Source organism: Apium graveolens, chromosome 10, assembly GCF_009905375.1.
Source record: "Apium graveolens cultivar Ventura chromosome 10, ASM990537v1, whole genome shotgun sequence".
Classification (NCBI taxonomy): Eukaryota; Viridiplantae; Streptophyta; class Magnoliopsida; order Apiales; family Apiaceae; genus Apium; species Apium graveolens.
The window spans coordinates 207,971,807-207,996,187 of record NC_133656.1 but is presented as its reverse complement, the minus strand read 5'-3'; the positions used below and the strand labels follow the sequence as shown (position 1 = coordinate 207,996,187).

The following is a 24,381-nucleotide window of genomic DNA, read 5'->3' as shown; positions in this document are numbered from 1 at the left end:
CACTATAATTTGGTCATATTTAACTAAGATTTTAAAATTTTAAAGATTTCAATGGAAATTCAAATTATTTTTTTTAACATTTTATTGGTATGCAATTAAGATTTCATAAATTTCTTCAAATTAGATGATAATTGAAAAACTAAAGTTTGTTTTAAGATTTTTTCAAATGGTGAATTTTTGAGTTTTGACTAACATCTACTATCTTCAAGAATTTTTTAAATCCCAGAAGTATTTATTCTTCTTTTGCAAGATTTTATTTTGAGAATAGAATACATGTAAAATAAAAATCAAACACAACTTTTTTTAAAACCAAAACAGTTTTAAAAAACTAGAATTAGAATCACAGGGTACAAGAACGAGGCTTTAACACTTATATTAGACTTGGACTTCTTGTTGGATGTTACTGGGATGTGAAGTGAGTTATCATGTTGTGCTAATTCTAATTTAAGTTGTCAAAAATTGGCATCCATCATTTATAGTACATAAAGAGCAAGTCGAATAATAGATGTAATGGCGATAACTAACACCAAAATATTTTTTGGTGTTAAAATAAAAATTGCACTTCATTTCTAGTTTTATAAGAGCATTTCCAATGGTAACATCTAAAATTATTAGTTAAAACATGGTTAGATCAAATTTTATTGAACATGTAAGCATTTTTGCTCTAATGGGCACTAGCTATAATCATTAGTTATATTTATAATATTTTTTTTATTAATTTTAAATATATAAATAAAATAAATTTATTATTTCTTTATTTTTTGAAAGGGAGTTTAATTAATTATATTTATATTTATGGAAATAAAATAATATATTTAATAAAAGATATTTCATTATAAAATTTTTATATTTCTATCAATATTTTAAAGTAGACATTATAAAATAAAAATGAGTAGTTATTATGAACACTTACATATAAAATAAAATATATGACTAAAATATATCTTAATATATTACAATTTTTATATATTTAGTTAACAATAAAATAACCTTATTACACTTGATATTACATAACATTATTGTCTTATAAATAAAAATACAAATAGTATATTTATACATATATACCTCATTTTTATATTATAATATTATATATTTAAACCTTAAACCTGTTATAAAAAAATATAAAAAATAAAATTTTAAATAAAATTTAGGCTAGATTATGGTCAATATAGGCGGGAGATGGCCTGTAGTATTATAGATGATGCAATCAACAAATATGGCATGCATCTCTTTAGTTATATAAAATTATATCTAACAGGTTGGAGTGTTCCATTTTTTAAATGTTAGGTATAATAGAGTGACAAGTAGATATTATACATAACGGATGCTCTAACTAGTTTCAAATTTACATAAATCTTTTGACTTCTATTTAATTTAATATTATTTTGATATTTTAAGATATACAAGACAATAATTATTTAATTTTTCATCTCCATTTGTAGTAATAGATGATGTGGTAAGGATGCATATGTATTTTGATTTCAAATATAGAACTAAAGATGCATATTTGCATGTAAGTATGACACCATTTGGAGTTGAGTATTTTTGCATTTTGTGCTATAACAAAGGGTTTCAAAAATTATCATCCCATAAAATAAGATCCTCACTTCATTGATATAATATACTCCCTTTATTTTTATATATTTGTCGTTGATTGTTAGTAAAAATCATTATTTTTAATTTTTAAAATAAAAATATACTCCCTCCGTCCCTCCCAAATGTTTACTAAGAAAAATGATAAACTAGTGGAGAAAAGTTGAAAAAATGAGTAAAGTAGTGGGACCGATTAATATTATATGTATAAAGTGGGTATAGTGGAGGAAAATAGTGGATGTTGTTAATTTAAAAATTATAAAAACTTTACTATTTTTGGAAAATTTTGAAAGGAACATCCCAAATAGGAAAGTGTAAACAAATGAGAGGGAAGAGGGAGTATAACTTATAGTAAAATTCATAAAAAAATTGAAAAATAATTATTTTAACTATACGGTCAAACCACTTTAAACTACGTGTTATAAAATTAAACGACAAATATATAAAAACTGAGAGAGTATTACTTTGTCTAATATACCTAATATTTTTTCATTTTTTTCTTTTAAATTATTAAAGTTGGCAATGGATACTAATTATTAGAGTGTTTTTTTTAAAAAGGATGTTGGAAATGATACAGTGAATATAGAATATAATATTTTTAAATATGCATGCGACAGAATTGGCATCCATCCTTTCAATAGTGCTCCCCCTAACAATGGGAGATACCAAGTATGGAAGCTACTCAAGGAGGAGGGAATTGGAGTCATTAGACTGCCAGAAGAGGTCTACACCGGTCGAGGATATGGAGAAGGGGAAATTTATTAGGAACTCAAAAGTGCATTGCAACTTGAGGCATAGTAAAATTGTTGCAATAGTTTGCGTTAAATAGTCCTTGTTTACGAATGTTTCTTAACATTTCATATTATCCCCATGTATTTTTTTTAATGGAACTTGAGTAACATATTCCCATTTGGGACTGTTTTGCTACTATATTTTCTCTACATATCAATTTTTGTTCATTTGTACTGATGCTGCATGCTTTCTTGTTCTTACACAGTGTAGTGTTGTTGCATGTTATCCATATCCAAACCCTTTAGCTTCACTACTGATTCCATATGCCCCTTGAGTGTATGCAGCTCCCTCAATCTGAAACACACAAATTTCGCACTATTTTAGCTACTAGTCCACTAATTTTTGAATAATACAATATCATATATTTTGCAATAATTTTTGTAGTATGTATCATGATTTAATGCACCTTGCAACTTCAGCCCGCCTCTTAGCCTGCTCAGCAAGCTCGGACATTTCCTTATGGTTACCGATGTCGTTTGTTTCTGAAGTCTGGAGACCGTGAAGGGTGCGTTGAGCCACAGCCCACTGTGCCTCTCTCTCACCCCTACCATAATCCTTCTTGGTACTGAAAGCAACCTGCAATAATTACAAATGTGAGATCCTGTCATCCTGTAGGGAAGGTTTAACATTGTGTTGAGTATGTTATTTTTGTACCTTGTTTTCGATCATAGAATCCCAAGCATGACCACTCATTGCAAATCGGATGATGAACTTGAGTACATCAAGAGGGAAGTAGGTGATGATGCTGAACACCCATATGGCTGCAGCCCATGCCCATCCAATCCCTTGGATCTTAGCAAAGCTCCAGGTCGCATACACTGCAATAAGTGTTGCCACCAACTGAGCTGCTAGAAAGGCAAAGATGAGCATGAAGCCAGGTCGCTCAAGGAATGACCAGCCTCGTGATCTTGTAACGAAGATGAGTGCTTGACTAATGATGCTGACTTGAAGATAAAGAGCAGCAGTAAGCTCATCAGGACTATCGCTGATGGGCTTAACTCCAAAAGTATCCTGTATGCATTACATATAAAAACATTAGATATCAATTATGCTTAATGTTTTCAACTACTTTCAAGAAGTAACGAAAATTAACTTACTGGGAAGAAGTCAGTTTCGACAACAAGATAGAAAAACACCACAGTGACTATAGCAAGATAAGAGCCAAGGACAACGCCAGTGGCAAAAATTTCCTTGAGCTTCCATGAATCAGGCAGTGGAGATGGCTTGACCCTGTCTTTAGAAATGGTCATGATGGTTCCATCATTCAAGACGGCAATGATCAACACCATGAATGGTGCAAAGTCAAACTGCCAGATGAGAGAAATGAGCATGAAACCCATAACAATACGGATAGTGATGGAAACTGCATAGATGGTATAATTCTTCATCCTCTGGAAGATGGCTCTGCTGGTTAAGACAGCACTCACAATCACACTTAGCCCAGGCTCGGTCAGAACAATGTCAGAAGCGCTCCTAGCGGCGTCAGTTGCATCTGCCACTGCAATACCAATGTCTGCCCTCTTTAGTGCTGGTGCATCATTCACGCCATCTCCGGTCATACCACATATGTGCTTCCTCTCTTGCAATTTCTTCACAATCTCGTATTTATGTTCTGCACACATGAATAAGTAACATATTTGAAAAAAGTAAATTCACACACGTATACAAACAAACAATGTATACTTGATAGATTACCAGGAAAGACTCCAGCAAATCCATCAGCCTTCTCAATGAGCTCTTCAATAGGAATTCCAGTAATTGACTCATCGTTGCTCTGTCCGAGAAGGGAAGAAGAGGGGTACATGTTAGTGCCCATGCCAAGCCTACGACCAGTCTCTTTGCCAATAGCAAGTTGATCACCAGTGATCATCTTAACATTCACACCAAGATCAAGAGCTCTGCGGATGGTCTCAGCACTATCATGCCTTGGAGGGTCGAACAATGGCAACAAGCCAATAAACTCCCACGGTGATCCAGCACTTTCCTTGGTGCATTCTGGCACTGTCTGTAAACATATTATTATTAAAGATATTTAGCATGCGATTATAACAAGCAACCTTGATTACACTTTTATAAATGTTTACGCTCTGTTTGGTTGAAAAGAATATGATGATGTTTGAATGAAAAAAATGGAATAAGTTAATATTTCACACTGTTTTATTTCTTAGGACCAAATGAAAAATAATTGTTGTAACTGCTAGTTCACCTGTCGTGCAACACCCAAGGAACGAAGGCCGCGATTTGCAAAATCATCTATGATTGTGTGAGCTTTCTTTAGAGTCTCCCCTTTTAGTTGGCAAAGTTCGATAATCTAGTAACATACATTAATGTGAAGGTTTAGAAATTTGAAAGTGAGAAATTAAATCTGACATCAATTTTGAAAGTGAGAGTTGTACTTGTTCAGGAGCACCCTTGCTGCTCCTATGCCAATTGCCAGAAGTGTCAATGTAGGTGATTGCAGTTCGTTTGTCAACTGGGTTGAACGGCAAGAAGTGCACTTCCTGGATTCCAGCTCTTGCCTACAACATTGCCCAAGACATATGTTACACAAATATATAACAGATAACAAGAAAGAGCGACATAATTAATAAAGAAACTAATGACCCCACCTCCTTGGGGTCACTCAACATATTAACAATTGAAGCATCAATTGCATCCTGATTTTCAACTCTGGAGGCTCTAGCAGCGTACAACACAACTGCATCCTTATCAGCCTCTTTTGCAAAGACCTCAATCAAGTTCTTGTCAACGGTAAGCTTGTTAAGGGTGAGGGTTCCAGTCTTGTCACTGCAAAGGACATCCATTCCAGCCATCTCTTCAATGGCTGTCATCCTTTTGGTAATAGCACCTTGTTGTGATAGTCTGTGGGAACCGATGGCCATGGTCACGGACAATACTGTTGGCATTGCAATTGGAATTCCTCCAATCAAAAGTACCAACAAATTGTCAATTCCGTCTCTATAACTCCTGTGCTGAATGGGGTACATCACTATAATTTCAATGAGCATCCCAACAGCAATCGAGCATATACAGAAATTACCGATGGATGTCAACACCTGAATTCATTCAAAGTAGTACCTGGGCTTTAGATTCTTCTATCATCATTCTCTTATTTATGCTTTTAATATGTATATTATTTTACCTTCTGGAAATGTCCAACTTGATGAGTGTTATCAACAAGATGTGCAGCTTTCCCGAAGAAGGTGTGCACACCAGTGGCAATGACAACAGCCTCAATTTCACCTTGCTTGCATGTAGAACCAGAGAATACAGAGTCACCGGGGTTCTTTGTGACTGGAAGAGATTCACCAGTGAGTGCAGCCTGGTCAATCTTTAATGGATCACCTTCCAGGAGACGAGCATCAGCTGGGATAATATCACCTAACTTGACACTGATAAGATCTCCTGGGACCAAGATTGATGCATCCTGCTCACCCCATTTTCCGTCTCTCAAAACCTTCAATAAGTTTAATGTTCACAGACATTAGTATCAAGATGATTTAAATTCATATATACATAATAAATTGTTATCTATTGTTATCATTATCATAATTCGTACCTTAGTTTTGGGGGCCAAACCTGCCATAAGAGCAGCAGCTGCATTTCCTGCATTGTTTTCCTCAATGAAACTAACGGTGGAGTTGATAATCAGCAACACAACAATACCAAGAAAGTCTTGCCAATCCGGTGCCCTTCCCTGCATTGTTCAGAAATTTTAGTTACCTAAACACTGGCAAAAAAACCGAACGTTCAAAATTTATTTAGTAGTAGATACCCACCCCTCCATTTGCCAAGACAATGGCCATAATGGCTGCAATTTCCATGACCCATGATAGAGGATTCCACATAAAACCCAGAAATTTAAGAATCTTGCTTTCCTGTATCATGCATATTTTCACCAATTAGCCTAATACTATTAAGCTTTCACTAACAAAAGTATACAATAAGAACACCAGTAATCAAACTGATACTAAAAAAAATACAATAAGCTTGCCTTTTTCTCTTCAAGCTTGTTGTGGCCAAAAATCTCTAGCCTCTTAGCACCTTCATCAGAAGAAAGGCCTTCCTTCGAACATTTCAGTTGCTCAAACACTTCCTCCATGGGAATCTTCTCCTGCACATCACCATGTACATGCACAACTATTGACAAATGACTTTAACAATATACCATTAAAACAAAACTAAGAGTAGTAGTTGCTTACAAGATCCACTTGCTCATTTTTAATATTGTCTAAATCAGAGGCCATTGCTGGCCCAAAAAAACCAAGGGGATTCAATGAAATGGGAGAAAACTAAACAAAAGTAAGAAAGACTAAAAGAGAGATTGCTCTCTCAAAGAGTCAAACTTGCCCCCTGAGGAACTCTTCCCCCCACAGAGTTCCTTTTTGATTTGATCAAGCCCTCTCTAAAAGAATGCCATAGCCATGCACACAGGTTTTATAGTTTAGTTTCCCCCATGAGTTGTGCAACTACCACTAATGTTGAATTTCTTTTTTTGTACGGTAACCCTTTTTTTACTATTCCAACTTTTTTTATTAACCATTGACATCTGTATTATTCTCATGCTAATTCAGCATGAATCATGGCTGACCTCTAATATTTACTTTTCACCCCAAGATAATAAAATAAAGGGGGAATTTCCATTCTTTTATGGAAACTTATATTATTTTATTTTTTATTGGTTCGTTGATACGAGTAATGTCGGATTACAGTTATTATCAGTTGTTCAAATGTATATATATATATCTCATACCTATAACAGATCGTTAAATTATCTATTTAAAAATATTATATATTTCGACAATGTGAGCGAGGAATGTATTATAGTTAATTTTTTTTTCTGATTAATGATAGTAGTTTTGACAAAAAAACTTTGGTTTGATTTATCTTAATGCATTTTTAATCAATTTTGATTATTTTTGTAAATATCATATGACTTTTATTAAATGAAATAATTGATTATAAAAAAATTAGCTTTAACTAGAAAAAGAAAATGTAATGACCAAAATCAAACAGGACATATGGTTCACAAATTAGAACACAAGTGAGTGTGTCTGTGGGGAAAACTCAATAATTGAAAAGGGGTTTAACTTATTTTGACTGCCATTTCAAAAACTTACAGTTGTGCACAATATATATACAGATTTCCCTCATTGTATTATCCCCTCTTTGTGGTTCATTGATATCCACGACCACCTCAAATATATCTTCATTTGGCTCTCCTCACTGCTCAAGATCATATAATTTGATCTATTTTCTTGATCCCCAATGGCGACTATTTCAAGATTGGTTGCCAAAGATTGTACCTTTCACTCATTTGATGCTTTTTCAAGGTCAAACAATGGATTATCTGCTAAAAGATTGCACACCCATCTCAGTAAGATTCATCTTTTTGCTGTTTTTTGTGCTTAAATATGTTTGTTTGAAAAGGGTTGGTGTGTTTTGGTTTTGAGATTGAAGTTATGTGATTTTTTTTCAGATTTTAAGTGTGATTTTGATGTAGCTGATAATGTGAGGAGGGGTTTGAGAGTTGAGAGTAAGGCAAAGGCTCTGATTGCTCTTCCTTTTCCTCATTCAAATGTTCAATCTTCTATTTCCAGGTAACTTTTATCTTTAATTGAATTTAAAATTGTTTAAGTGGTGCTAATATGCTTAATTAAGATTTAAAGTGAACACAAGTGCTAAGAATGTCATGTATGTGTTTATGTTTTTTATGCGCATAGAATATTCGTATATTGGTATTTTGAACCTTTGTGATTTACAAAAACCATAATCTTATGGTTTATTGGACTGTTAAAGTCGGTGTCTTCTGCGGAAGCAACCTTCCTACTCTTTTGGTATCTTCCCCACTCTACAACCCCCCCCCCCCCCAAGCTTTATAAATTTCCTAAGCAAATGGACATTTTGATCCTAAGCAAATGGAATCTTCACATTTTGGTCCTTTAGCCATTGTGATTTTTAGAACCATATTGTTGTGGCTTTTGTAATGTAATAGCACCATTAAAGTCAGAGTCTTTTATGAATACAACCTCACTACTCTTTAGGTCTGCAGACATTTTACCCTCTCCACACCCACCTTGTTTATTAAGAAGCGGGATATGCCAGGTGTTGTTTGGTTAGCTCTATTTACATAACAGTATGACGGAGGAGCCATTGAATAATTTTGCTTAATATCTTTTTGAATGATACGATAGGTGGATCACCTTTTTGCAAGTCTCAGGTGTATAGCATCTCCATGTTTATGTAAGAGAAATGAAAATTTTATCATTTTCTGATGATGCTGTCCCTACCCAGGGGTGGACGGATGCAGTGATGGGGGTTCCCCCATGGTGTACCCTCAGATTTCAGACTATATATCTTTTATTCTTTTGTGTATCACTTACTCAACAACGAGTTGGTCGAGTTAGTACAAAAGGTACAGGTCCTACCTGCCAAAAAACTCAGCTGAAGTAGTTTTGCTTAAAAGAAATTTCACCTACGTATGTTAGAGACATGTTCTCATAACATCATGCATTTTTTCCTGCTTATTGTTTTGGAATTTATTACTAGTCAAGTTCTCTTATAGAAACTCCTGTCATTCATTGGGTCGTACTCGTACATATGGTAACTTGTCAGTTACAAAAAAAGATGGGGATTGCCACTAAGCATCCATTATTTAACATTCACTTTCATTATAAAATGACAAAAGTACTGTTCTGTCACAATTAGGAGCTGCACAGTTCGATGCAAAGCAGCAACAAATGTTCCTGGAGACCTTTCTGGTAGTTCTAGCGGAATGACCCAATACGAGAAGATAATAGAAACATTGACTACACTTTTTCCTTTATGGGTATGATTTATTTATTTTTAAAACAGCCCAAGGCCATTATGGTACTTCTCCGTTTTTCTTTAACTTAAACGCAGTGATCTAGCTCACTTTGGAGTTTGGAGTGATGAGTTATGGTACACAAGTTGACATATCAATTGAAACTTTGACAGGTTATACTGGGTACTATTATCGGCATATACAAGCCCTCGGCAGTAAGTTTGCTGTCGAACTGCCTACTTGACTTGGTCATTTGACATTCTAATGGGAGGTTAAAGTACACATTCTACATCTAATTTCTTATAAAAAAATTGCAGGTGACATGGCTGCAAACGGATCTTTTCACTGTTGGCCTAGGTTTTCTCATGCTTTCAATGGGATTGACACTTACTTTTGATGATTTCAGACGTTGTTTACGAAATCCATGGACTGTACGAACAATCTATTCTATTACTATACTAACATTAATTCTGTTGGAAGGTTTTTTTAACCTACAGTCACTGTTGTGCAGGTGGGTGTAGGATTTCTTGCACAGTACTTTATCAAGCCTTTATTAGGCTTTGCTATTGCAACGGTATGTCTAGATCAACTATTAAGAAGCGACATATATTATTTAACATCAGATATCTATCCTATAAACTATACTAGTTATCATCCCAACCTTGTGATTTGTTTCTTCTTGCAATAAATACCAGGCTACTTTGTAGGTAAGCATAAAGGGTTGGAAATAAGTATGTACTAAAACCACCTCTGGGAAATGCATGACTCTGCCTTACTGCCCACTCAAACACTTTTATGTCTTATAGCTTGTAAAATTTTGCATTGGGTAACCAGTTATACAATAAGTTGAGTTTCAGTTGCAATTAAGCAATCTCTTTTGTTTTCCCCAGGCTCTTAAGCTGTCTGCTCCACTTGCAACTGGGCTTATTCTGGTTTCGTGCTGCCCCGGGGGGCAGGCATCAAATGTTGCAACATACATTTCAAAGGGAAATGTAGCGCTGTCTGTTCTGATGACAACGTAAGCATTACTAGGAGCTTCTGGAAATCTGTGTGGGCTTGATTTTATAAATTAACTGATAAAGTAAAATATATTAACAAACTTTAGGTGCTGGTGGGATAATTTTTTCCTTACCTTCATTTCCTTTGTTGCAAAGTTTTACGGTATAAATGGCCAAACTAATTAGGAATGAATGTGCAAGTTACATTATGCTTTCATCCCTGGTTATATGGCTACATAAAGACAGATTATATGATTTTTAAATTATACCGCGTATAGCATTTTTGCAACATAGTGTTCTAGTGTTATATATGTGACCATTGGTCCCTTAGACCTTAGTTGTTTGAAACTTTTAAATCTTCCCAAGTAACAATCACATAGACCATGGAGATAAAATCTGAGTACTTTTCTGGCATGGGGGTCTAGCTATTCTATCATAAAACTTGATACCGTTAATTTAAAATGAGTTAGGATGAGGACTTAACTGATTTTTTATTTTATTGATAGAGAAAAAAAAAAGGAAAGGTAAATAACATTTTGAGAATAATCTTTTTTTTTGACAAATATGGCTCATAGCCTTATAAATGAGTATCTGTTCTGAGAAGAGAATAATCTTTTACATATGCTAAATGCTGCAAATTAGAGACATATTACTACAGAGTTTACCAATATATTTGTCCACTTTTTTGTTGCAAACGGCCATGGTGAATATTTGCTAGTAGTTTGACCTTAATCGATACTACCAAAGTCCCATATTTGTGAAGACTCCAATCACAAATAGAGAAAGAAGACATTTGTAATTAGCATTGATATTCTTATTGTTACTATTTTATTTCTACATTTGTTCTATGTCTTTGATCCCTTTTTGCTTGTAATGTGTGCATGTGAGTTTCATTTTCAGCCTACCCAATCTGGGGAGTCAGTGTTTTCAAGCACAACTAATAGTCTAACAAAAAACATAATGGAAGAGATTTAATATTCACCAAGTTTGACTGTATGTTTTCTTTAATTTTTTTTAGTATAATTTGATCTTTGCAATTCTTGTAGGTGTTCAACTGTTGGTGCTATTATTATGACGCCGCTTCTTACTAAGCTTCTAGCTGGGCAGCTTGTTCCAGTTGATGCAGCAGTAAGTCATTATGTTTAGTGAACAATTGCATCAATCATTTAAGTAAAGAGTTTTACCCTTTCAGAAATGTGAATGTCTCACACCGATTTTGTTGTATTACGGGATTACCTGTTTGGCAGAGTTGGTGTTGCAGAATGGAATTCCATATTTGTATAATGTCTGTTATGTAATTAGCGTGTTGCATAACAAAAAAATAATGGACTGATAATAGCGCTTCTTCTCCGAAAATGAGAATTTAGACAGGAGCGGACCTAGGAAGAGGCACTGGGAATACGTGCCCCCAAAGTTTTTGTTTTTTCACCATTAATTTTTTTAAACAATTTAGAGGTGGCACCACACAAATTAAAAATTACATGGGTATTTCATAAATTATTTGGATCCCGTCGTTAAAAATAATTTTGCATCAACCCCTGCTTATAGGCATCATTGATAGGCCATAAATCTACCTTGTCCACTGGATGTTATATGTATAGGCTATACTTTTATTGTCTATTGCAATAATATTTGATTTAGGATTGCTAATAATTTGAATTTATTTGTTTTGTAATCTTTGCAGGGCCTTGCACTCAGCACCTTTCAGGTTGTTTTAGTGCCCACAATAATTGGAGGTAACATACAGTCTTAGTTACCCAGACTCTTCATTTTGCTTCGAGTACCCGTGTCGGACACTTGACACTCGGACATGGGTATGGACACTTGGACACTTATTTTAGGCCAAAAACATGTAAATTTTTCAGAATATTGCCGAGTCCGACACTTGGATACGAACCCGTGTCCGACACCCATGCCCGAGTCCGGGTAACATAGCATACAGTTGCCCGGGATTCGATATTACTAATTCTGTTTTCTATTTTATCTGCCCACTTTGACTTGGTGTTAGCCGCAAGGAGGGAAGATGAAACTTTAGAGTTCATTTATAAGAAAGTTGGATTTGCATCAACTTATATACGATTCGTGATAAATGAAGCATCACTTTCTAGATCTTCTAATTGACTTTGTATTTTTCTTTTTGGCAGTGTTAGCAAATGAATTCTTCCCCAAATTTACTTCAAAGATAATTACAGTAACACCTTTGATAGGAGTTATGCTTACCACTCTTCTGTGTGCTAGTCCTGTAAGATACGTTCTGTAATTTCAAATCTTTAATGGCTTTTTAATAGGTCAACCGTTATGAAACTCGTTTGTGCGTTTTCTTGTTCTAGATTGGGCAAGTTGCTGATGTACTGAAAACTCAGGGAGCTCAGTTATTACTTCCGGTTGCACTTCTTCACGCTGCAGCCTTTTTAATTGGTTATTGGCTTTCAAAACTATCATTTGGTGAATCAACTTCTCGTACCATTTCCATAGAATGTGGGATGCAGGTAAGCTGTATGGTTCATCAGTAAATTTTTTCCTTTTCTAATGTTATAGAGAAGATTTATATTCGCATGTTTTTTTTTCTTTTGAACTGTAGCACGATTTGTACATAACAGAACTGAGAACTTTCTCAATTCACAAACTTGTTTAATAGTTTTATGAAATTGGGTCTCTTGTTTGTCACATTTGTGAGCAATTGCATCTCTTGTTTAGAGTTCATATAGTTGGAGGCTCTGGTATTTTAAATTCCCGAATACACAACTATGACAGATTTTACAAGTTTTTTTAATAAAAAAGTAGAAATGTTTTTAAAATATATATTTAATTTTTTTTTTGGCGGGTGGGATCCAACCGTAGCACCTTTGCCCCATCTAGGGTACTCACCGGATTAGGTTATTTTTGTTTTCAAGCACCATATTGTGGGACTATTATTTTTACTTACATTTTTGCACCATTTCTAATATTTTGAAGTTGTTTAATCATGTGCATCATCATTATTTAAGTGTACGTGAGGAAGGGGAGGGGGGGGTACATTACAGGAAAACCTCTATATAACAATATCGTTGGGACCGGTAAAATTTATAAATTTATCAAGATCATTAAATTATCGAGGTTAAAAATACACCGTCGCGATTATACCAGGACCACAAAGTTGTATTGAAAATATAAATTTATAGCGGGTTATTAATTTATCGATTATTAATTAATGGAGGTTTTACTGTATCATATACTCCCTCCGTTCCTAAATACTAGTCACTTTTCATTATGATTTTTGACTATGTTAATTGAGGTACGCGGAGTGAATCAAAGTCTGGAGTTTGTAATGTGTTGTACATGTTTGTGAGAGATGACAGTGGAGAAGAGTATGTAATGTGTTGTTGTACATGTGTGTGAGCGACGATGGTGGAGGATGATGTGGTGGCGAGAGAATTAGGGAGAGAGTTTCATTAAAGCAAGAAATGAGAAGATGTATATAGTATCAATATGTATGTGTGTTTATATGTGCAGTTGAGAGAATATGACAAGAGATGAGTGACAGTAGTCGTTACTTTTGTTATATGTATAAAATTGCCATCTAGTTTCTAAGCTAAGAGTGGTTCCTACTGGAGCAGGACCCATTCTATCACATGGCTGTTCCCATCGCCTACATGTTTTATTTTTCTTTGGGTTCCTTGTACGGGTAATGCTTTTGGATTTGGTGTAATCTCTTCTGTTCAACACCAAAGAATTTGCTACCCATTTTTCAGTTACTTCTCTTGGGTCAAGCAAAGAAGAGTGACATGTTAGATTCCAGAAATGATCTAAGGATAACATGTCTTAGACTTGCTATTTTATGTACTTGGGAATACATTCTAGTACTTCCTGTTCATTCTTACCCTAGTAGTGTTACCTCTGTTCCACCTATAGTTACCTCTGTTCCACCAGAAAGACTTATTTGTGATTATGTAGAGCATTCAGACAAATGTAGTGTAAATATTTATTACTTTTACTGAAAAAAAAAATTGTGTTGTCAACTAAATACCATCTGTGTATATGACCTTATTTGCTCATGTCATCTATATACAGAGCTCGGCACTTGGATTTTTACTTGCCCAAAAGCATTTCACAAACCCGCTTGTTGCTGTACCATCTGCTGTGAGCGTAGTTTGCATGGCCGTAAGACTCTGCTTCCCTTCACTCTACTTTATAAATATAACACTTCTTTACTTCACTGTTTTGTCTTACTATATGATTTTCTGGATGTTTGTTTGTGTGTAAGCTTCTTTTAAAACACCGAATTCTATATTTGCAGCTTGGCGGGAGTGCATTAGCAGTGTATTGGAGAAACCAGCCAATACCTATTGATGACAAGGATGACTTTAAGGAATAGAATTATCGGAAGCTCTTCCCTCATGTTGTCCATTTTATCTCTAGTTTAATCCTTAGTTTGGCCAGTTGTAATAGCCCTTTTCGTTCTGTGTGTAAGCCGAAATAAAGATTTTTCTAGGATCAGCTTTGAATTTCAAACAAAAATTTTGGAACTAGGCAACTAGTTATTTTGCATGTAGGCCAGAAGCATTAGGTCTAGTATGATTTGATTGGCTTGTAATCGAGCCATAACATTCATTTTAGAGAACTTGAGAGGTGATGTTTGGATTTCTATTTTCTGTTAAGAGTGTGTTTGGGGATAATCCCAATCTGGGTATCATAGATTTGTAATTGTGGACTTGATTTAAGTTGTGCTTTTGCGGTGATTGTCAACTTTTGTTGGTCGGAAATCTCAACTGATCTGCATAACACTTCAGACTTACTAGAGTTGAATTTAGAAAGTAGAAAGTCACTTGGTCATACATTGTAAATCAAGATATAAATGCATTTACAGTGTTTAAAACACAATGAAGTTTGTGAAGAAAACCAAGAACAGCGAGTATGTGGTATGGTAGTGAATTTGCGAAAGTGAGTAAAATACAGGAAAGTGGCAGAACATACAATAGAAACGGTGAAAATGATATGTACTAATCTCTCCTAGGTGGTGTGTAAATTAAACACAGTGGGGGGGAGATGTGACATATCACTGAACGGGGAATTAACGTTCCGTCAACATCACCCACTTATCTTATACCGTCGATTCCGGGACTACAGTCACCTCCACCCACCGTCCTCAGCCATTACCCTGATCATTATTAATGAGTATTATCCCATCACAAACAGGGAAATGTAGTTTATGCGAGACTGAATAATGTTAGGGAGAATCGAACTAAATTATTTTATACTTTTTCAAAATCTTATTCTAAAACTTATGTGAATTTAGACAGTTGGTATGGATCAAGACTCACTCCAGTCTCCTTAGTTCCTCCCCTCAAGAAAGTGTCTTGTACAGACCCCTGTATTAAGAGGCGTTGGATCATGTGTAATATTTAATTTATTTTTGGGTTTCGTAAGAAGTTAATCTGGAGCGGTGGTAATGTGACAAAGGGTATAAACAATTGCAAAAAATACAGAACATAAAAAAATCTGGTACAGAATGTATAAATATCCCCGACCACCTCTGCCTCGCAATCTGACTAGTCACTATCCCCAAAATTATTAATTTGTTAATCCCAACAAATTCTTTTACCTCTGCATCCTTTCTGCTGCTGACTGACTCTATGTGCCATCACTCACTCACTAGTCACTGCTGCTTGCTTACCCATGCAACCTCGCAATTTTAACTATTCTTAGTTGACCCATGTAAACTTAAACATAATTCTGCATTACATATGATTTGCAGTAGGTCAGATTTACAGAAATGCCGTGATTAATCAAGGCTTATTATTCAAAATTTTAATTGTCACAGCTCCTAGTACACTGCTTAAGATTCTGTTTTCCTATAAAAACCTCTTAGAAAATATGAACACTTACCCTCACAAGCCAAACTTTTATTCTGGTAGTGGAGTAGAGTAGCATTTTCTTAGCTAGTTATCTTCCTCGACTCCCACATTATTCTCTCGTCATAAAATATCGCAAACTAGTAGCGTCTATTTTTTGTTCCACATCAATCAACCAAGGTACTCTCTCTCTCTCTCTCTCTCTCTGTGTGTTTTATAACATGCCGCTGCTCTTATGAATGCTAGCTTACTGTGAGGAAAGAGTGTCCCCTGTGAGTAAAAAAAGAAGAGAATTTAGTCCGCAGCCTGTGAACTTTTGTAAAACAGAATTAGATACTTTCAATCATATAAGAACTCTTGCGATTTTATCACATAGACGTATAAAGTTGTTCATTGTTCCTTGTATGTATTCGGGTTGAATTTGATAAGTTTGTTAAGTTTCTGGTTAGATAGTTTGAATTTTTTATATGTTAGTCAGAATTTTTACTTTCTCTAGCCTATGAACTGTGTTCAAGTTGGACATGTATAAATTAATTAGTGAACCTTACTGATGATGAGAACTATGTTGTTTAAATTGTAGTTTAAGTTAGTGAACTATTTACTGATGAAAAACTTGACATATAAGATTGAACTTTTGCATCCCATTTGTGTTACCGTTAAACAGTGAATTATCGGAAGTGACAAACACAGTAGAGGGCTACAAATACGACCAAATTGTAGAGACATTTTATCCTGAGGAGTTATCAAAAGAGGGGTCATCCTTAATCAGTATCCATGGCTACTTCAAATTGGGGGGTTCGCCACTCAGATCCACCTGCTCCCCCTCCCCAGAATCCCTTGTCTTCATGGCTTTCAAATGCGGGTGCTCCTTGCAACAATGTGAGACCAGCATCCCCTTCGGTAACACTCACTCTGTCCCCGTCGCCTATGTCACATCCATCTTCAATCCCTTGGCTACAACCAGAGAGGGGACATGAGAACACACCTATTATGTTGACCAATTTGCTATCTCATGGATCGCCTCCACGAGGTGAGAATATGCAGGTGTCTGAGCTGGTGAGATACTGCAGAGAATTGGATGAAGCGCACCGAGCCTGGGCAGCTCAGAGGAAGGAAGCAGCTTGGAGGCTCAAAAGAGTAGAGTTGCAACTGGAATCAGAGAAGATGTGTAGGAAGAAAGAGAAAACGAATGAAATTGAAGCAAAGGTAAAAGCTCTTAGAGAAGAGCAGAAAGCTACTATGGATAGAATTGAAGCTCAATACAAGGAACAGCTGGCTGGATTGAGAAGAGATGCTGAAGCTAAAGAGCAAAAATTAGCGGATCAGTGGGCTGCTAAACAGTTGCATTTAACTAGAGTTATCGAGCAGATGGGAGGACACCGACCTTGCTGAGCCTCAACGCCTATAGTGGCAAAGCAAGAGAATTAGCTGAGGGTGCGCCGAATTGCACAAAATTTGTAGGAGGATCCAGGGAACCCTCAGCTCTTCATGCCTACGCCCTGGTAATAGTGGCCTTTTATTCTTTAAATGTCGTAAAGTAAGCGCCAATACGCTATGTTAGTGGCCTTTCATTCTTTAGATGTTGTAACAACTTGGTATTTAATTTAATCTTTGTATCGTTCTATTTGAAATTTGAAATATAATCATAGACTAGTAATGAACGTTGCTATATGAAGAATGTCATCTGGAGTAAAACATAATTGACTGCCATTTAACTATAGCAAGGGACTCTTGATGCGTATCAATCTCATTATGTGTAATGTTGCCGTTGCATTCTAGTCGTATAGTGCATTATTAGCAACTATAACCCTCCGATCATGTAAAGCCAATGACTGATATTGGATTCTGAGTTTATAATCTGTTGTTTGTATTTGATGTTTTCATATATATTTACAAATGAGAAATGTCAAACAACTTAAGAGTGCATTGAATTTAGTAGATGCGTTACAGTAGTTATAATATCTTAAAACCCAAGTTCTTGCATAATTTCAATTGAAACATTGCACGTGACAAGTAATAAACCAGATTAGTTGATATAATCTGTTATGATGATGAAAGAGAGTGGTTGAAAGATGCATAAATCTATGTTAACATGAGATGGTCCCTTGACACTGTGTACCGAATATCACGTGCATAGATACGTTGTATATCTTAAGTTGTTACCAAGTACTGGAAGGAAGAGGGGGTGATAGAGCTGGAGGACAGCCCCTTTGGTACTAGTAACATTCTTTGTGAGCACTTTATAAAGGTTAAAAGAACATAGATATGACATGAGAGTGAGTGTTCATTGGATCCTTCGCCAAGCGTCTTAGAAATCTTCACCTTCACCATTGTGCTGCCTAACAGACAAAACAGCCAACTTTTTTTTACCAAACAAAGTTAAAGGGTTACCGGTAATATGGCGATTCTATAGAATCTATCTATATATATCTTTCATGCATCCTCCGTCTCCCTCCCTCCCTCTCTCTCTCTCTCTCTCCCTCCCCCTTGATCTCTCTCTCTCTCTCTCCCTCTCCCTCTCCCTCTCCCTCGTGAAACTTTAGCCATCATGCTGAATTCAGTAGTCTGTCCCATCAAAGAAGATAGTAAAGAAAACGAGACGGATATACCAGTATTACCATCCAAGTTGAGATCGGATGAAATTGAGATTCAGGATCATACAATAACTTCTCCAGAAGATGCAACTATTCATAAGCTTCAACAAAACAATGACAACAATATGGCTATCAAATGTGCGAGCAATCAAAAACCGTTAATTTCATCATCGAAACAATGTACTTCGTCCAATAACGATGATCAAGATCTTGATGATGACAATGATGGGTTCAGAACTCCAACATCACTGGATCACAGAATCCCAGTGATGAAACAGTGTCCACCTCCACCAAGAAAAAGAAGAGTGCCTTCAAGAAAACGAAAACTATCGTCTCCTCTGTTAATGCGAACAACACTCCAGCTGATTGATGCATCCCAAGAAATCATTGATTCCATGTTTCCTCGAAGAGAAAATAATCATCACAAGATCAAGAAAGCTCGCAACTGAAGAAGTCTCGCTCACCATATCAATTTTTTTTTGCTAAATGATGTTCACTATCTGATTGGCATATACATTTGTTTTCATCTAATGCCATCCTGCTTATATGTATGAAGTGGCAAAATTATTATGTATGAACTAAAGGAGTGTTGCTTTATCAATCTATAGAAAGTAAATATCATTGTTCATCTGGCAAATTACTAGATGATCTATGCTAGTTCTTCTGGTTCTCTATTAATTTGTCTGATTTATTTTTTAAAAAAATAAATATTGTGGATTGGTGATGATCCTAGTGGTCTAAAACCATAGGTTGTGAAATTGTGCGTAAAGGGGAGCAAAGTTGCAAAAGGAGAAGCTAGATAAACAAGTAACCGACCAAGATAAAGGAGCACACATGGAACTTTTAAGACTTTTTATTGCTTCCTAACTTCTTTTGTAATCAAGGTGAAATGCTGTTTCAAAGTAGACAGTCACACTTCATCTTTATCTCCTTTCCAAATATGTTGCATCCAAAGCTTTCCGTATCGTAACGGGTTAAATATCAAAATATTACCGAAATAAAAATCATGTATTCTTGGATTAAATTCAATGAACTCATGTAAAATGCAATTGTTATAAAGTATAAATGAAATGAGAGAGTAATGAACTCATGTAAAATACGGTTGTTAGAAATGAAACGAAAAAGTATACAAATCTTAAATATGGTAATAATATCGTAATAATTTAGGAAGTTAATATATGCACACCCTTCGTTTATATGTGCACACCCCTTTGGCCAAATCCAAAGGGGTGTGCACATATCAGCTGCCATAATTTATAGTAAGCAGATTAGTGGTTTTAAAAATGGATAACTTGTTTAATTGCTGTGCTACAATGTACTCCTTTTAAGCTTTGTAACAGCATTGCTTAATTGTTTCTTAATATCCACTCAAACAAAACAAACCTTGTTTTGCTCTCTTCCACTTCTCTCTCACCCCGCACTTCTCTATCATCATATGCGAGACATTTTTATCATTTGCATATTGCATGAAAAATAATTGAACATATTTTTCCTTTTTAATTGATCTAGTGCTTTTCAAGGGGTAGAATTCTGAAATCTTGCACCAATGTGCAACAATGGGGAAAAGAAGAACATTGACTATGAACTGGGACCGTTCAGGAGATGGCAATGATGATTTTTTCGACTCTCTTGGTGAATCTGGGTCCGATGATGATGATGACAACGATCGGATGTCGTTTTCCTCTGCTATCTCCTCTTCACCACTTGAAAAATTGCGCAGCTTCAAGTTATCAACAAATACTACATCAATGTACGATATGTGGATGGAGGAACCGGGGAACATTCAGGATCGACGAAAACGTCTCTTTCAAGGTATGGGACTAAACAGTAAAAAGGATTTTTCTATTGCGAGTACCAAGTTTGAAAATGGTGTCTTTGAAGAAGCTGAAATCCAAGGAAAGGTCGAGAACGATAATACTAAGCTAGAAGAATCAAAACAAGAGCCTAATACCAAGCATCAGGATGGGACTGAAAATGCGACGGAGACTTTTAATGAGCCTTTGCCAACAGCAACTGTGCATGTTCGTTCCCGATCAGATGGAGAAATGGTATCACTTGCTTTTCAAACCGAAACAAGGAAAGAAAGGCTTATCGGGACTGTTACAAAAGAGCGTCTTACTAGAACATCATCGGTGATCATGAAACCAAATGCTGGTTCAAGCTGGGTAAGAAAGTTGAGAAAATTGTCTTTTAAAAGCTCTGCACTGGATGGCCAATCAGGATCATACTTCTTGGTAAAAAATTTAGACACGGGAACTGAATTCATCGTCAACGAACACAGTGACAAGGGATCGTGCAATAAACTCAGGGATCTCCAGACTGGAAAGCAGCTTTCAGTAGAAGAATTTGAGAAGACTATCGGGTATTCCCCGGTTGTTAAGGAGCTAATGCGCCGTGAAAGTGATAAAAGCAATCCTGATAATGATGACAGGAAAGTAGACTCTAATTCAATGTTCAGCAAGAGGTTCAGAAACAGCAAGATGAAAGGGGTTGCATTTTTGAAGAACATAAAGAGTAAGGCTAATAGCGCGAGTGGAAATAATAAAGGTGACAAAGAAAGATCCCAGCAACAATCATCCCATTGGGTTAAAGTTCGTCAGTATAGGAAGACATATAAAGAATTTACGGGTTTGCACTTGTGTCAAGAAATTCAGGCTCATGAGGGATCTATTTGGACCATTAAGTTCAGCTCTGATGCGCGTTTTCTTGCCAGCGCGGGAGAAGACAAGGTTATCCATGTGTGGGAAGTGCAAGAATGCGACGTTATGCAAGCCAAACCACCCGATGACATGAATTTTGTCAGAGAGCACACGGAAAAGAAGACAAAACCAAAGCCCTTTGGCAAGAAAAAGGAAAACTCAATTCCTGGTTATGTCGATGTGCCAGAGACTGCATTCGCACTTTCAGAACGACCTATATGCTCCTTCAGAGGTCATCAGGATGATATATTGGACCTGTCTTGGTCCAAATCTCAGGTTAGCAAACCCAAATTATACCCAAAGATGCTTTTGAGCTATAAATAAGATAAACTAGAATGCAATTAACCATGGTTTTATAACATTAACTTGTTATCTCACAAAAATGAGTTAATCTGTATAGTTTAGGACGTTTAGTGTCCACAGATTATGCTTTTTCACTACAAACTGTAACATTAAAAATATCTTTCTACTCTCTTCAAAATCAATCATGTACATATGCAGCTCCTGCTTTCATCTTCCATGGACAAGACAGTTAGGCTGTGGGACATGAAAACAAATGAGTGCTTAAAGATGTTCGCTCACAATGATTATGGTGAGGTGATATACAGTTACAATTCTAAACTTAACGGCATTGATCCTACAGTTTCAATTTGTTGTAGCATATCGATAAAACACATTTAGCTCATGATGCATGAATTGTTTGGTAGTTACATGTATACAATTCAATCCAGTGGATGATGACTACTTCCTCAGTGGCTCACTGGATGCAAAGATTCGAATTTGGAACGTATCTGATCGGCAAGTTGTTGATTGGATGGATCTAAGTGAAATGGTTACGGCTGCTTGTTATTCTCCCGATGGCCAGGTAGCTGCTGATTGCTTTTAAGTTATCTGATGGACATTATAAACTGCATCCGTCAACCCACCAGCATAAAGATGCTTCCAATTTTTACCTAAACTATACTTAAAAGCTTTAGTATCTTATTATCAAATTGAGAGCAACTGTTACACAAGTTAATAAAGAATATTGCAGCTCTGTTACACAGATTCACTAGTATTAGAGCTTGTCAATTAAAATGCTCATACGGATATTATAAACATTGTTTAGTTTTGGGGAATGACATGAATTCATGTACTTTACTGTCATTGATTTCAGTTTGCTGTGGTTGGTTCACATAATGGAACTTGTCGCTTGTATAGCACAACTGGTATGAATCTGATCCCCTTGCTACATATTCTCCCGTTGTAACTATCTTAAATATGCATGTACTTCACTCGGGTTGAGTTCTGTTTTTTGTAAATCTTTACATGTAAAGATAAACAAAATAATCTTCTGATCAAGTATTTGGTAATCTAGAATTCTAGGTTTGGAAGTAGAGCATAACCGTTCTATATTCAAGCTAAATCATTGAGCATAACGCTGATATGTTAATCGTCTAACTGATCAATATGGTAACCTAGATTCCAAGCTCGAGCAGAAGCAGAACATCAATATTCAACTTAAGAAAAAAACTCAGCCAAAAAAATTTACAGGTTTTCAGGTAAGACTCTCTGCTGCTTCTTTTTTTGCTAATCCCCTCTTTGCTTCATTAGTTTCCTTGTTTCATATAAGATCTATGATAGACATAATCCATATAACAATCTAAGCCATTTTAGTTTTTATCGCAGTATAACCCCTCAAATCCATCTGAAATGCTTATTACTTCAACTGACTCGCGTATTAGAATATATGATGGATCAGAAATCACGTACAAATTCAGAGGTATGTTCTAGCATATTGGGGGCATTATTTAGTTCATTCTCACTGAATCAAAACACTACTAAGTATTGACAGGCTTCCGTAATACTAGCAGCCAAATAGCATCTTCATTCAGTCCAGGTGGAAAATATGTCATAAGTGCAAGTGAAGATTCTCAAGTGTATATTTGGAATCGTGAAGAGCCCCGAAATGTGGGGCATGGGAAAAGCAAAACAATAGTCAGTATCCTGTCTCATGAACAATTTCGTTGTAGGGATGTTTCAGTTGCAATTCCATGGCCTGGCAGCTCAAAAAATGAGGTCCCAATTGTAGAAATACACTCCAGAAAACACTCAAAACGTATAATTCCACATTCCCAATCCAGCAGTGATTCTCCAACTAACAGTAAGAGACAGTTACCACCACTTCCAAGAAAAAATAGTCAATCGGAAAGAGTTACAAGTGGCCCAGAGAAGGACCTAGATCAAATTTCTCGTACAGGGTCAGGGATAGGCGAGTCATTCAGTTCAGCTTCTAGTTCGTCGAGGTATGAACGGTCTTCTACATCTAATTCTAGCAAAAACTCAGGATCTCATTCTTTCTCTGCCTCTCGGTCTTGGTTTGATGTTGGGCATTGTCACGGGCATACTGTCGAAGCAACAGCATGGGGCTTGGTAATTGTGACAGCAGGTTTTGGAGGTGAGATCAGGGCTTATCAGAATTTTGGCCTGCCTCTCAAGGCTAGCCGTCACCGTCATCTCTTTAGAGACCTCACATAATAAATATATTGTCATGAACTCATGACCACTAAACTAGAGCAGCTCGTAACAAAATTGAAGCCATTCAGATTTTTTTGTTGGGTGATGTACCTTGCAAATGTCAGGCATCAACATTAGCTGGATGATCATAACTTATTCAAAGTTTCAATTTAAGCTTAAACCAAGAAAGTAATTAGCAATTTAATGAAAAGTGATTTAACTTTTACAATACTGAAACACTTCAAAAGTTTGGTGTTTCCTAAACATTTCAATGAAGTTGATAGCTCCATACTACCTCAGAGTAAACAGTTTACATGCCAAGAAGCATATCTGTTCTATAGCAACAAAAATGTTCAGTGTTTGTGGACAACTTGAATCAGTTCTTTTTACACTCTACTCATCATGTTTTAAACAATTTTTGTGGACAACTAAAGTGTGTACCTTCAGATTCTCAAAGAATTAGAGAAGGTTAATTGAACTGTAAATTTATTATTAGAGTGGCGATATAGAGCAATTAAGGTACACCTTAAACAGAATCTCTACCTTCTACAACATGAGCTAAGCAGCTAGCGT

General features: G+C 35.9%; 4 protein-coding genes across 5 annotated transcripts; 3 read left to right on the top strand and 1 right to left on the bottom strand.

The window, feature by feature from the left end:
• Positions 1 to 2,176: 2,176 nt before the first annotated feature.
• On the bottom strand, positions 2,177 to 6,798 carry LOC141693881 (ATPase 8, plasma membrane-type). The gene is made up of 13 exons (XM_074499071.1): positions 6,588 to 6,798; positions 6,380 to 6,499; positions 6,165 to 6,263; positions 5,945 to 6,082; positions 5,528 to 5,842; positions 4,995 to 5,441; positions 4,782 to 4,904; positions 4,592 to 4,696; positions 4,081 to 4,390; positions 3,483 to 3,997; positions 3,040 to 3,396; positions 2,792 to 2,961; positions 2,177 to 2,679 (listed from the first exon to the last, which is right to left on the bottom strand). Exons 1-13 carry the CDS (start codon positions 6,630 to 6,632, stop codon positions 2,583 to 2,585), a joined length of 2,841 nt encoding a protein of 946 aa, XP_074355172.1. The 5' UTR covers positions 6,633 to 6,798; the 3' UTR covers positions 2,177 to 2,582.
• Positions 6,799 to 7,529: 731 nt separating this feature from the next.
• On the top strand, positions 7,530 to 14,913 carry LOC141690182 (sodium/pyruvate cotransporter BASS2, chloroplastic). Of its 2 annotated transcripts, XM_074494857.1 has the most exons (13): positions 7,530 to 7,762; positions 7,865 to 7,985; positions 9,094 to 9,214; positions 9,364 to 9,405; positions 9,508 to 9,621; positions 9,702 to 9,764; positions 10,081 to 10,208; positions 11,235 to 11,316; positions 11,873 to 11,924; positions 12,333 to 12,430; positions 12,519 to 12,677; positions 14,239 to 14,328; positions 14,465 to 14,913. In XM_074494857.1, the coding sequence occupies exons 1-13, from the start codon at positions 7,654 to 7,656 to the stop codon at positions 14,540 to 14,542; spliced, it is 1,257 nt and encodes a 418-aa protein (XP_074350958.1). In that variant the 5' UTR covers positions 7,530 to 7,653; the 3' UTR covers positions 14,543 to 14,913. The 2 variants fall into 2 exon arrangements, with proteins under 2 accessions (XP_074350958.1, XP_074350959.1); XM_074494858.1 differs by lacking the exons at positions 7,530 to 7,762; positions 7,865 to 7,985 and adding an exon at positions 8,696 to 8,800.
• Positions 14,914 to 15,917: 1,004 nt separating this feature from the next.
• Positions 15,918 to 17,650, top strand: LOC141689349 (transcription factor AS1-like). The gene is made up of 2 exons (XM_074493625.1): positions 15,918 to 16,199; positions 16,684 to 17,650. Exon 2 carries the CDS (start codon positions 16,794 to 16,796, stop codon positions 17,409 to 17,411), a length of 618 nt encoding a protein of 205 aa, XP_074349726.1. The 5' UTR covers positions 15,918 to 16,199; positions 16,684 to 16,793; the 3' UTR covers positions 17,412 to 17,650.
• Positions 17,651 to 20,002: 2,352 nt separating this feature from the next.
• LOC141692807 (uncharacterized) lies at positions 20,003 to 24,215 on the top strand. Its single transcript, XM_074497746.1, has 7 exons — positions 20,003 to 21,588; positions 21,814 to 21,904; positions 22,020 to 22,177; positions 22,469 to 22,520; positions 22,774 to 22,853; positions 22,981 to 23,074; positions 23,147 to 24,215. The coding sequence occupies exons 1-7, from the start codon at positions 20,170 to 20,172 to the stop codon at positions 23,827 to 23,829; spliced, it is 2,577 nt and encodes an 858-aa protein (XP_074353847.1). The 5' UTR covers positions 20,003 to 20,169; the 3' UTR covers positions 23,830 to 24,215.
• Positions 24,216 to 24,381: the final 166 nt, after the last annotated feature.

Bases quoted from the DNA above. Each gene is read 5' to 3' on its own strand.
- LOC141690182 (XM_074494857.1), top strand. From the start codon at position 7,654: ATGGCGACTATTTCAAGATTGGTTGCCAAAGATTGTACCTTTCACTCA. The intron at 10,209-11,234 runs GTAAGCATTACT...CAATTCTTGTAG, and splicing joins CTGTCTGTTCTGATGACAAC to GTGTTCAACTGTTGGTGCTA. The intron at 12,678-14,238 runs GTAAGCTGTATG...ATCTATATACAG, and splicing joins CCATAGAATGTGGGATGCAG to AGCTCGGCACTTGGATTTTT.
- LOC141692807 (XM_074497746.1), top strand. From the start codon at position 20,170: ATGGGGAAAAGAAGAACATTGACTATGAACTGGGACCGTTCAGGAGAT. The intron at 21,589-21,813 runs GTTAGCAAACCC...GTACATATGCAG, and splicing joins TGTCTTGGTCCAAATCTCAG to CTCCTGCTTTCATCTTCCAT. The intron at 22,178-22,468 runs GTAGCTGCTGAT...CATTGATTTCAG, and splicing joins GTTATTCTCCCGATGGCCAG to TTTGCTGTGGTTGGTTCACA.
- LOC141693881 (XM_074499071.1), bottom strand. From the start codon at position 6,632: ATGGCCTCTGATTTAGACAATATTAAAAATGAGCAAGTGGATCTT. The intron at 5,843-5,944 runs GTACGAATTATG...AACTTATTGAAG, and splicing joins GTTTGGCCCCCAAAACTAAG to GTTTTGAGAGACGGAAAATG. The intron at 5,442-5,527 runs GTAAAATAATAT...GAATGAATTCAG, and splicing joins AAGTTGGACATTTCCAGAAG to GTGTTGACATCCATCGGTAA.
- LOC141689349 (XM_074493625.1), top strand. From the start codon at position 16,794: ATGGCTACTTCAAATTGGGGGGTTCGCCACTCAGATCCACCTGCTCCC.